This window comes from Phyllostomus hastatus, unplaced genomic scaffold (genome assembly GCF_019186645.2).
Source record: "Phyllostomus hastatus isolate PE091 unplaced genomic scaffold, TTU_PhHast_1.1 phas_contig_196, whole genome shotgun sequence".
In the NCBI taxonomy this organism is placed as follows: domain Eukaryota; kingdom Metazoa; phylum Chordata; class Mammalia; order Chiroptera; family Phyllostomidae; genus Phyllostomus; species Phyllostomus hastatus.
Window position 1 is genome coordinate 25738762 of NW_025333709.1, and position 13321 is coordinate 25752082.

Sequence of the window (13321 nt, forward strand, 5' to 3'; positions counted from 1 at the left end):
GTTGAATTTAGGCTAAAGTGCAAAGAGTTGGCTAAAAGGAGTTGAAAGGGTTTAATTTGTAATCCCTATTTTCTGTAGCTGTCATGTTGAAAATTACATGCTCTTTGTCTCATCCGTCTGTGAACCATAGATAATAATTACCAATCTCATCAGAATGACTTTGCAGAGTTCTTTGTAATGTTTATTACCAAAAAATTAAAATATGTTTTCACACTAAAGAACACCTAGTAGGTTTTAAAAATAACCTTGTTTGTGAAAATTTAGTTTCAGTAATACTAACACTTTTTTAAAGAGCTGTCATAATTATGGTAAAATTTGAAAATCACTTAGAAAAACTACTGTTAAAGTTGGATGCATGTAAGAAGTAAAGACTATTTGAAGAACTTTTGGGGAAAATTTCTAAAAATATGCTTTTCTTTATCAAGAAATGCAGTTTAGTTTATGCTTCTAAAATTCCTGTGTGAGAGAGTACTGGGCTGGGAAAATCTTAGGAAGAATGAAGAGGAGGAAACCCTGAGGGAAGCAACTGCTTCATTTGCATACTTGCAATGAGAAATGCCTGTTTGTCAGACTAACACTGAAAATATTTAAAGATGAAAAGGAAAACAGTGTTCCAGAGCAGCATTGTCCACAGAAATGTGTGAGCAGTGTATGTAATTTTCCCTTATCTTGATAGCTGTAGTTTTAAAAATGGAAACAGATGAAACTAATTTTAATATATATTTTATCCAGTATATTTAAAGTTTCAACATGTAATCAATATTAAAATTATTGAGATGTTTTATATTTTTCGTACTAAATTTTTGAAGTCCACTGTATATTTTACACTTAAAGCACATCTAAGTTCAGAGTAGCCACATTGCAGGTGCTCAAATAACAGTGACTACTGTTGGACAGTGCAGTTATAGAGTTAGTATCCCTAATTTATAAATAGTTTTTACAAACCCGTGTACATTCTAGTAGAACAGTGGGCAAACGAAATGAGTAAGAACTTCATAAAGTTCACGTGGCTGATAAAAATGCAAAATTGTTTTATACTCACTAATAAACACAGAAAGGTTAGTTTGAGAATTTCCTCCTCATTGCCTGGCTGGACTGGCTAAGGTTTTCATAGTGATGCCTTGTGTGGGCAGGGACTCTGTCACTGCTGATTGGGACAGAGGTGAACAGTGTTTTAGAGGTCAATTATTCTTTGTGTAAAAATAACTTTAAATGTTTGTGCCTTCTGACTCAGAGATTCTATTTAAAGGGATCCACCCATATTATGGTACATTTAATATGGGCTCATGATACATGCAACTCTGTTTTAAAATAATAATTTAGAATATTGAGCAACATGGGAAGCTGCTCTTGACTGTATTAGGTAAAACTAGAAAAAAATTAGTAAGAATATATATTGTGATATTAACTGAATTTCTTTAGAAAAAATTTACATTTTTTTATTGATTTTAGAGAGAAACATCAATTTCCTTTTGCACTTATTTATGCATTCATTGGTTGATTCTTGTATATGCCTTGACTGGAGATCCAACCTGAAAGCTTGGTGTATCAGGACAGTGCTCTAACCAACTGAGTTACTGGGCCAGAGCTGTTAAAAATTTTTTTAACTTTATGTGTTTTTCAGATGATCTACAATAAACATATACTTTTATTTTTTAAATTTTAATTTATTGATTTTTAGAGAGAGGAAGAGAGAGAAACATCTGTTTGTTGTTCCACTTATTTATGCATATTAGTTTATTCTTTTATGTGCCCTGACTGGGGATCGAACCTACAACCTTGGCATGTAGTGATGACTAAACATATATTTTTAAATCAGGGGTCCCCAATTCCTGGGCTGCGGACCAGTACTGGTCCATGGCCTGTTAGGAACTGGGCTGCATAGCAGGAGGTGAGTGGCAGGCCAGTGAGGGAAGCAGCGCTTGCATACCCCCTGAGCTCTGCCTCCTATATCCTGTCCTCCCTTCCTGTCTGTGGAAAAATTGTCTCCTTGAAACGGGTCCCTGGTACCAAAGAGGTTGGGGCTGCTGTTTTAAGTAATAAAAATGTTACTTAGTTTCTATAGTAAATAGAGGGGAGACCCCCCCCCCCCAAAAAACCAGAATCATCTTATGGAGGATGGCCCCTTGCACAGGCTTCCACTACTAGGTGAATGTTCAAGGAACTCGTGGATCAGCTTACCAACTGGTGTTGTTGTGAGAGGCTGCATTCTTAGCAGTTTTTGACCAAAAAAGGCATGACCTCTCCCTCTGCCCTGGTGCCCCACCCTCCCTTCCCCAGGATGGAAAAAAGCCCTGAAAGGGAAAGGTTTTGGTGATGTGGATGAGGTGAAACAAAAAACAGCAGAGGCACTCACTAAAAGGCATCAAAATGGATGAGTTCAAATGCAGTTTTGAGCAGTGGAAAAAACGTTTCGATAGGGGTATTGTGTCAAATGGAGAGTACTTTGAAGGTGACTGAAGTTTAAACTTTTTTAACATGAGAACATTTTACATGTTTATGTTAAACATAAACAAAATATACAATTTTATATGAATAAATTTCATTTTTTTGGTCCTCCCTTGTATATCCTTTTTAAGTTTCTTTGGTTTTACATAGAGTACTTATTTTATTTTACGTATTTATTATGCCTTGCCTCACTTGACAAAAATTTGAGGTCAGAGTATGCTCCTTTAAGTACTACATATTAAATTAACAGTTACATGCTTTTGCTTAAATGTGAGATTCATGAAAGTATAGTTTTTAAATAAAAAGATAGAAATTAAACCTTTGTATTTTATATCGGTCTGTACTGTGCTCATGTTTAGGACCATAAGAAAAGTAGAGTGGGAATTTTAACAATTTAACTTCGGTCCCCCACACTTCCTACCTTAAAAACTGATAGGAACATTGACAATTACAAAAGATCATTTTGGCAAACTCACAGTGTGATTCTGTGTAGTTGAAGTTAATGACAGAACTTATAACTGTAGAATAAGGGTAGTCTTAGTGTGTGACTCATGGGGCTTTTGTGAGTGAGGATCATTCAGTGAAGAGGCGCTGGTGCTGGTGGCGTAGTGCCGAACCAGACAGACACTGCATCCACCGTTACTGGGCAGACACTAGGGATGAGCCAACACAGGTACTGTACCAGAAATATGCTGGGTAGTGGGCTAGAAAGTGGCCAGCAAGGGCTGTTTCATTAGAAATGCTGGCCTGGGACTTCACCTTTTCTGTTGTTGCTGTTGTTATTTTAAAGCAAATATTAACAAGAATTAAACAAGGCGGTGGAGATGTATGCCAAGAGGCAGTGCAGGACGTTGCCAGCATCTCATGTTCTTTACTTGGAAGGGGAAGGGGGAGGATTCTTTTACTCTGTTCTGGAGAAAAATCACATCAGCAATAGTCTTTTAGTTTGAGCTACCCTGTCTAGATCACACTTTTGCTTGCTAGATGGTTATGCACAAAAGGAATTTCCTGCATTTTTGCCTAGCTGGAAGCATAAAAATAAACTAGAAATAGTGTGTTAACATTTTTTTTTAATTATTTATTTATTTATTTAGAGAGAGGGGAAGGGAAGGAGAAAGAGAGGGAGAGAAACATCAATGTGTGGTTGCCTTTCACCTGTCCCCAACTGGGGTCCTGGCCCACAACCCAGGCATGTGCCCTGACTGGGAATCAAACTGGCAACCCTTTGGTTTGCAGGCCCATGCTCAATCCACTGAGCTACACCAGCCAGGGCTAGTGTGTTAATATTAGCAGTAATAATATTAAAGTAATTTAGCAATGTGAATACTTTTTGTTTTTAACGTTTAGGCTTTTATTTTGAAAATACAGAAAAGTGTAAGGTCTAGAGAAAAAGTTATATAGAATCCAGATACTTTACCAGTCACATTTATAGGTGAATTCATATGTATTATTTTGTCTTCTGTAAAATCATTATAATGAGTGCTTTACATGTAATTAAAAGTTTTTAATGAATACACAATAAAAATATATATGTAAAACCTAATAACCACTGCTACTGATCACCCCAAAATAAAGCCTCAGTCTAGTTTGTCATCTACCATTTGCCCTTGCCTTTAGAGGAAACTTGGCCTTTTTCAGACTGTGACAACAAGTAACATAAACACTTTTTCTTCCAGGTACACTGACAGTTCTCTACTGTGTATGTTGCTTAGGTAGTCACAATAACTAAAGACAAACAGGACCAGAGTCAGATGTGTACCCTAAGTTATATGTAACGTAGTCGTTCTATTGGGGAACGTTTAAGTTGTTTCCAGTTTTTGCTGCGATAAATAATACCGTGAAGAACAGTTTATGCATTCTATATTATATAGCATATTTTATGGGCTTACCAAGCTTCTCCTATGCTACTCTGCTTATTGTGTATTTTAAAGTCACAATTACTAACCTCTTTAAAAATAAGTGATTTAGTAACAATGAGTTAGTTTTTAATATGTCAGTGCTTTAGACATTTTGGGAAAAAACTACCGTAAGTAATGAGATTGACCTCTGAGAGACTTAGGGGACACATTTGACTCTGGTCCTATTTGTTTCCAGTTATTGTTACTACGTAAACACGTGTTTATGTTTCTACTGCTTTGTGTTTCGTATTATATTCACTTTATTGACTCAGTTGTGGTCCCGTGTATCTTTTAGAATACAAAATGTAAGTTCTGTGCAATTTTCGATTTTGTTTTAATGCCAAATGTGTACTTTAAAGTTGCTGACACCTGAAATTCTCCTGAAGTTAAAAATTAAGGACTTTTCAAAACAACAAGGAAACTGTCAAAAATATTAGGGTAGTGGCAAATGAAAGCAGAAGTCAATGTGAAGAGAATACTAACCAAAAATGGGAACACTTGAGCATTAATCAAGATAATGACTAACATGGATTGAAATATATAAAATAATGCTTAAATCTATGAAGTCATAACAACCCCCACACACAAATTAATATGTCACTACTGCAGGATGGTAGGAAATGAACTTGTTATTTTGAGAACTAGGAAATAAAAGGAAGCAATTAAGCATTTATCCTGATTTTCCTATATGGACTGTATTGCTGGATAAACGAATAAATGAAGGGAATGCTGTCTTTGTAGAAGCATTCTGACTAATAATGAAGAAGTGGTAAAATATCACCATTTTATAACGGTGATATGGTTCTAATGAATAAATGGTTCTAGGCATTGAACAACAGTATACACTATCACAAGTATTATGTGGTTCCCGATGAAAACTCATTACCTCCTAACAAATAGTGTTGTCTTCATTAAAAGAACCAGAATTTGGATAAAGCCTTTAAATCCATTGATTTATAGAACATTTGAAAGAACAGGATAAATGACATCAGGTAATTAAACCAGCAAAATTCAGACTAGAAAACTACCAGGGCAAAAATTTAGGACAAATAACTTGGTCTCTTCAATATATAAAAACTTACTCTTAGAAAAAGACATGCTGCTGTAGCTAAAAGAGACTTCAAAGACATCTCAGGCAATCACAGTGTGTGGACCTTACTGGGATCTGTTTATACACAAAAAAATTATAATACAACTGGACATTGATATTAAAGAATTATTTATTATTTTTTACTTGTGATGACGGTGTGCCTATGTTTAAAAATGCTATTGTTTCTAGAATATATACTGAAATGTTTATGAGTGAAATTATTTTATGTCTGAGATTTGCATCAAATTAATATGGAGGTGAGGAGATAGTGCTGTAAGTAGAGGTGAGACAAGGTTGAGTATGAGTTGATACTTGTTGAAGGTGGGCAATAGGTTTGTGGACATTTGTTTATTGTACTGGTTTTTCTACTTTGCATATGTTTGAAATTTTCTGTAATAAAACATTTTAAAATGTAAGGAGAAAAAAACTCTAGGATCAAGTCATGGAAACATTGTTATCTCTTGAGGAAGGATTTTTAGACTGTGGAGTAATCCCTCTTTAAATATTTTAGTGCAATCTCTATGAAAGCATTTCATCAATGGGCAACAAAAGATGTGGCAGATTGTCTTTGTGATGTAATAATCACAAAAGGTATGTTGAGTAGGGCTGACAAACCAGTGGCCTTTTGTGAAGATGCTTTCCTGGAGGGTGGTTTCTTGGCAGAACTTGCTTTAGCCTTTGCTTCCCAAATTAATTTTGCTAGTAGACTGCATATTTTAATAAATGAAAGAGTAAGTTGGTATCAGGACGTTTTTAAAGCAAATAATTCCCAAGCCTGAAACTTGAGCCAGTGGTTATGCTGCCTGTGCCCCTCATGCTTTTCAAATCATCTTCAGCATACACAGTAACTTATGTTTGTGATGAATTCACTGAGCCATTAAGAAAAAATTCACTTTTTCACTTCAAAAGGCATGTATCTGCACATGCACATACGTGAACTAATGTTTTTGTAAGGTCATTATTAAACATTTAGAAAAGTTTTAACTCTTGAATGCTTAACCCACCATTTTTGGAAAAACAACTTTCTAATCCTATAATTTCATTAATACACCTACAACTTTAGAAAATACATAAATTATATCTAAACAGGTATGTTTGAGTTCTTTTGTAAAGAATTCTAGCCTTGGCTGGTGTAGCTCAGTGGATTGAGCGTGGGCCTGTGAACCAAAGGGTCACCAGTTTGATTCCCAGTCAGGGCACATGCCTGGGTTGCTGGCTGGGTCCCCAGTAGAGGTCGTGGGAGAAGCAACCACACATTGATGTTTCCCTCTCTCCTTCACTTCTCCTCTCTCTAAAAATAAATAAATAAAATCTCTTAAAAAAGAATTCTAAGTACTCATATAAAAATAAAAGAAGGAGGGGGCACATGAGAGTAGAGACGGACAGATTTGCTTTTCTACCGCTTTGTGGCAGGTGTGGAACATGTGTGTGTTTGTGTTTCCTGTATGTCAGCCCTGTAAAGTCCACAGCCAACCCAGAGGCGGCTGCGGAAGTGCTTCATGGTTAATACCCTATTCTTCCCTCAATTAAAATTCCCATGTACTGAGAATTTTGCCAACATTTCACCAAATGTTGATATATTTATCTGATTTTTAAAAATAAGTGACAGTATGAAGGACTGATTAATATAGTCCACTTACTAATCGTGAAATGAAAGGAATAAATCTCCAGCAAGCAGAAAGAAGACACAACATACTTTTGAGCAGGAAGCCCTCTTGACCTCATTCCACCTCAAGAGAAGTACATTATGCCAATTTATTTTTGCCATGTAACCAGCATACAAAATAGAGAGTATCTGTTATATGCCAGACACCTTTCAGAACAGCAGAATAATATGAAATTTTAAAATATATCCTTTATTTTTTCTGTACACAATGTAATCTCTGTATTCCTAGAGGGTGGTTTGGCATTGTATGTTTGGGTGTCTTGCACTGATGCAGACATGGGCCCGTGGTGTCCATGTCATTATGGATGAAATGAGACATTCACACGGACTACCGAGCGGACTACCGAGTCTGGTAGAGGAAAAGGGACAGCATGGCTTTTCTCAAGGGGAGCAAAAGCCTTGGCCCTTGCTGTGACCAACCTTTATTGGGTCTCTTGGCACATTACATGATGGTCCTCATTTTTACTATGCACAGGTTCCCTTTTGGTGTTATCTTTTACAGAAAACAAAGGAGCCAATGCTGCTAATCACATCACAGAAGCGGGATATTTGCAAATGAAAAGGCAAAAGTTGTTGAACCAGTTACAGTCATCCTTAGAAGGTTTAGCATGGATTTTGGAAAGTTACTTTGCAGTAAATGTCCTCAATTCAGGGTGAGGGAGTTTTTTTCGCAAGAGCAAGACTCAGAGTGGCCTAGGCACATTGCAGGCCTGATTCCCCACGGGAGAACCTATCCGTGGGTGTGGTGGGTCTGGTGCATCTCCAAGTGGGAGCTGGGCCCACACCACACAGAATAGTCTCCTACATTGCACCATGAAAGTTTTACTGTTGTTCTGTAAAAGCATTCTCCTTCTAATCACAGTAGGCATATTTTATTGGGTATCAAAATCCTGGTGACTTTGTAATTAAAATAATTTTTTTCTTTTAGAATGGCAGAATTTAGTGACTTTTGGAAGCTTCTCAAACATGGTTCCCTGTAGTCACCCGTACTTTTGTACACTGAGTCAAGTAAAGCTGTACTCGACAAATGTTCAGAAAGAAGGGCAGGGATCAGAAACTCGCAGAGTGGAAAAAGTACCATCATTGGATGAAGCAGGTATGTATACATCTTTTTAAATCAATTTCTCTGTGTACTGGAGTAGTTTGTGTAAGAATATTTGTTCCTTGAATGTTTGATAGAACTTACCTGTAAAAAAACTATTTTATTGCTATTTGTCTATAGTTTTGGAATTCTATAATTCTATGCCACTGTCCTTTCAAATGTAATCTCTTTCCATTTTTCCATCATCTACTTTTGGAACTCTTAATTATAAATATGTTACATCTTGCTTTATTTTCCATGTGTGTGAACCTGTCCTATTTTCTGTTACTGAATTTTATATTTCTATTTCTGTCATTTTTATATTTCTGTTTTGGCCTGAATTCTGCGTTATTTCTTTAGTTCTGCCTAGTTCACTAATTACCTCTTTAGTTACCTCTAATCTGATGATTGATACATGTGTTGGGCTTTTAATTTCAATTATTATATTTTTATTTTCTAGAAAGTGTTTTTCACCTTACTTGGTTGGTCTCATGTTCCTTGCTTATATTTTCAAACATCTTTTTTATTACTTAGCCATATTAAACATGGCTATGTTATATGCTGACTGAAAATTATGCTATCTGAAATCTTGTGGTTTGCACCATATTATCCTCTCTTTTTCTGTTTCTTGCTCTCATTCATGATACTTTATTTGTGTTTTTTTAACCAAGATTTGTTCGTTTTCTATGCAGTTTTATATCTTGGAACACTTTTATGTCTCTCTGGATTGAAGATGTGATCCTGCATAAAGAGTTTGTTTTTGCCTGTTAGCTGCTGGAAATACAGCTTGGGACCACATTAAATTCTCTGCTTTACATTTTTTAGATCACATTGGTAGCATGAATTCAGACTGCAGCCTGGTGTGGGGGCTGGTGTGTTCTTAGGACTCTCAGGGGAGTTTCCCCCATTGTGTAAGCGGAGAGTGAAGGCAGGCATGCTTCCCTGCCGCTTGCCTCTGTGTGCCCTGTTCCTAATCACAGTTACACCATGTAGGTGGCTTTTCTCCTGAGTGTCTTCTGGTAGCAGACACTTTTTTTTTAGAGCCTCCATCTCGAGCAGAACTAGTCTTACTCTCTGGTCTCCCATGCCCCTTGCAGCCTTGCAGTTGTGTAGAAGCTCAGAGTATAAGCCTCTACAGAAATCATCCCTCCCCGCCCCCCACAAAAAAAGCTGGCTTTGGTGTGCTCACTTATTCTGTAGAAGTCCGGCTTCTCCTTCATTTTGCCCTGTTCAGAACATTTTTTGCTAGTGCATTTGAAAAGATTTTTTTTAAAGATTTTATTTATTTATTTTTAGAGAGGGAAGGGAGGGAGAAAGAGAGAGGGAAACATCAATGTGCGGTTGCTGGGGGTCATGGCCTGCAACCGAGTTATGTACCCTGACTGGGAATCGAACCTGCGACACTTTGGTTCGCAGCCTGAGCTCAATCCACTGAGCTACAGCCAGCCAGGATTTGGAAAGATTTTATCCAGGGGGTCTAGTTTGCTCTGCAGCATTAAAAAGAAGTCCTTTATTCATTTATTTGTTGTTTTATTCAAGAAGTATTTATTGAGTAGTATTTACATGGCAGCAAGAAAATGACTCTTGGAGTTTATGGTCTCTTTATTGCTAAAACAGAAAATTAAGCAAACAGATATAAAATACTGTAGAGTTAAGGGCTGTGGTAGGGGAAATGCTGTGTGCCGCAGGAACATTTGAGAGGGGCCCTTGATCTTGGGTGGTTAGGAAAGGTTTCCACTAAGAAATGATAGTTAAATAGGGACCTGAAGGAAAAGTAGGTATCGGAGGGGTGAGTGGTGGAGAAAGAAGGCAAACTTGCAAGTAATACAGTGTGACTGAAATACTGAGTGGAAGACCTGGTGGTGGGTTAGGTAGTTTTGAATTCAAAAGTCCAAGGGATGAAACTCAAGAGGTAAACAGTAATTAGATGAGGGTTTTGTTCAGGAGTTTGGACTTTGTAAGCAATGGAAATCTATTGGAGTATTTTAAGTTGCGGAAATACTTGATCAGATTTAAGATTTTAGAGGGAGAACTAGTTGCAGACTAGAAAACTGATTGCAAAGGAGGTGGTAATACAAATGAGGGTCCAGACCAGGCTAATGACAATGATTTTTTTAAAGGAATAGAAGAACTCAAGAGATTTAGGAGCTGAATAGTTAGGACTTGGTGATTGAATTTGGGGGAATGAAGGAGCTGGTCAAGTAGAGGTTAATGCCTGCTTACCGGATGGGGCAAATGTGTAGTGCTTTCCTTTGTTTCTAGAATTAGGAATACCAAAGCCTGGCAGAGGACTTGGAGAAGATGATTCTGGTTTGGATATCTAAATTGTAGGTATCTGGGACATCTTAGGAGATGACTAGTAGGCAGTTGGATATACTTCAGGTAAACCTCAGGAATATTGTGGGTTCAATTCAGACCACCACAATAAAGCAAATAATTGCAATAAAGTGAGTCTCACAAATCTTTTGGTTTCCCAGTACATATAAAAGATATGGGTACACTATATGTAGTCTATTTAGTGGGCAGTGGTATTATGTCTAAAAAATTGTGCACGCCTTAATTTAAAAATACCTTATTGCTAAAAAAATTAAGCACTCTCTGATCCCTCAGCAAGTTGTAATCTTTTTGTTAATGGAGGGTCTTGCTTTGGTGTGGGTGAAGACGTTGTCTGTGAAGGGCATTAAAGCATAGTGCAACACGACAAACTGTGCCTGCACTGCCCCACTGTGAGGCATCGGCATCTCTTGGCTGGGTTCCTGCAGTAACCTTCTCCCTGGGCTCCCTGCTTTCACTCTCTTACTTGCTCATTATGTTTCAACCAAACCAATCTGCTTTTGGTTCTTAGAAAATACCAGGTTTGTTCTGGTATTTATAAGGCCTTTGCTCTGCCTAGTTGCTTTCTCTTTCCAAGGTGTACTTCTGCACATACGACCCCTGCTGGTCATTACATTAAGTTGAAATGTTAGCTCTTTAGTCATTCTCATAATCACTGAATCTAAAGTAGCCACCAGTCAGTCATAAATACTATCCTAACTTTAATTCTCTGTGTAGATTGTACTTATTACTGACTGGTATTTTCTTTTCTTTTCTTTTTTTTACAAGGGAGAGAAACATCAATATGTAGATGCCTCTCCTACATTCCCTGGCCTGAAACCCAGGCATGTACCCTGACTGGGAATCGAACCAGAGACCCTTTGGTTTGCAGGCCTGTGCTCAATCCACTGAGCCACACCAACCAGGGCTGGTGTTTTCAATATTTATTTACTTTATCTTCCACTTGTTTGAAAGTCCAATGACAGAAGGAACCTCAGTGAGTGGAGCAGTGGTTTGGTTTGCACATAGCAGTTTAATAAATACTTGTAAATGAATAAATGTGTAGAATACTAACCTGGAGATGTAGGTTTAGGAGATGTTAGCTATACCCTGGTGGTAACTGAAGGCATGGGTATGTTTGAGACAGTGCAGGGAGTGTTTAGAGTTTGGAGACAGCTAAAATCTTCAGGACAGAACCCCCAGTCAGTAAGGGCAGATGGAAAAAGAGGAGCCTGCAAAGAATACTTTAGGAGGAACAGCCTAAAGAGGTAGGAGAAAATCCAAGGAGAGTACTGTGTCAGGAGGAGAAAGTGTTTGGAGAAAAATAAACATTTCAAAGCTATCTTTTCTTTAGTTGGTTTCACAGGGTAAGGTTTTAGATTCATTGAGAAACCTGTATTCATGTTTATGGTGCCTGTTTTTCTTTGTTTGCCCTAAGTCTCATCTTCCCTTTGGGCTTACTCTGCAATTTTAGCCAATTTCTTTCCTTTTTCTTTTGGTGATGGAGAACTCTAGGGGTATTAATTGAGAGTTTTGATATTAAAGGATGAAAGAATTGAGAGTATAGTGAGTCCCTAAGCTCTAGAAATAAGCATATTTATTAGATCGTCAAAATGGGAGGAGAAACAAGTGATGAAAAAATAGAATCAAGGGTGGAATATGTTATAATGCTCTTTTGAGTTGAATATAGACTCAGTCAAAAAGTACTTACTGTTGGTTCCTCTATATAGAATGCTTGAAGTTGAGATCCATGACTAGGTTTCTTTTTTCTATGCTGACTGGAATAAAAATGTTGGTTTATTTTCTTATATTAGAAATACATTGGGGCCATCAGGGAACATGTATAAAGGTCACGAGGACAAAGCCAAAGAGGGTAGGATTGAGGGTGGGGGGTGGGGATGCGTGGGGCAGGGGGTGTAGTGGGTTGAAAATGGAGATAACTGTACTTGAACAACAATAAAAAATAAACAATCCTAATAAAAGAAAAAATACATTGTTTATGAAAATTTTATTTTGGGCTCAGTTTTTCAGAATTAGTTTAGGCCAGATTAGGCTTGTTAGCCATCAGATAGAGAACAAGTAATTGCTTGATTGAACAATAATTGGTATATTTAAGGGTTTGAGATTGACTTTTGAATAATTCAGATCTCATGATAAAGTCAGGAATAGCTCATTAAGAGGCACAGATTTGCTAAGGAATCCTTAAGTTTTTAAGGAGCATTCAGATGTTTAAAATTTTGGTAAAATTAGTTTTAATCTTGCTAATGGCAGCAGATGTGTGGCAAACAGCCAGGACTTGAACTTAAAATGTCTAGAGATATTCATGGATAAACTGTCTGGTTACTTATTGAAACCATAAAAATTCTACTCCAGTGATACATTTAAGTTTATTAAGATGGCAGTGTGCAAAATAGGTATTCATCCATATGTTTGAGCCGTTTGCTAACCTTTCTTATTTGTGATTCTTAACACTATATGATTAGTAATATCTAGACAGTTTGTAGTGAGAAGAATGTCCAGAGACATCAGTCTTAGAGCAGCTCATTTTCTGTGTGTGGTTGAATGAGTTTGATCATTGTGGGAAGGAGGGTTGTCTGAAATTTTTGATGGTAGATTTCAGTTGTTCAGACACTAGGTGAGGGTTGGAGGCTTACTATTCTACCACCCCTTTCCTTTCCCTTTTCTCTACCATACTCTCTGTTCACCAAAGCAAAATTTTAAGAAATTGATATAAGTTCTATAAAGATGCTTTAGAATTTGCATGCTGTGTTGGTAGACAGTACTAAAATTGTAATAATCATTTAACTGTTCAATGCCAAATGTTA

At 37.1% G+C, this 13321-nt stretch overlaps 1 protein-coding gene across 1 annotated transcript in view; it reads left to right on the forward strand.

Annotated features, from left to right (window-relative positions):
* The window catches only part of SLC30A9 (solute carrier family 30 member 9), a 76844-nt gene that overhangs the window by 1535 nt on the left and 61988 nt on the right, over positions 1–13321 (forward strand). Inside the window, exon 2 of the mRNA XM_045834292.1 lies at positions 8031–8198. Within this exon, the coding sequence (XP_045690248.1) occupies positions 8031–8198 (168 nt within the window). The remainder of the gene's footprint in view (positions 1–8030; positions 8199–13321) is intronic.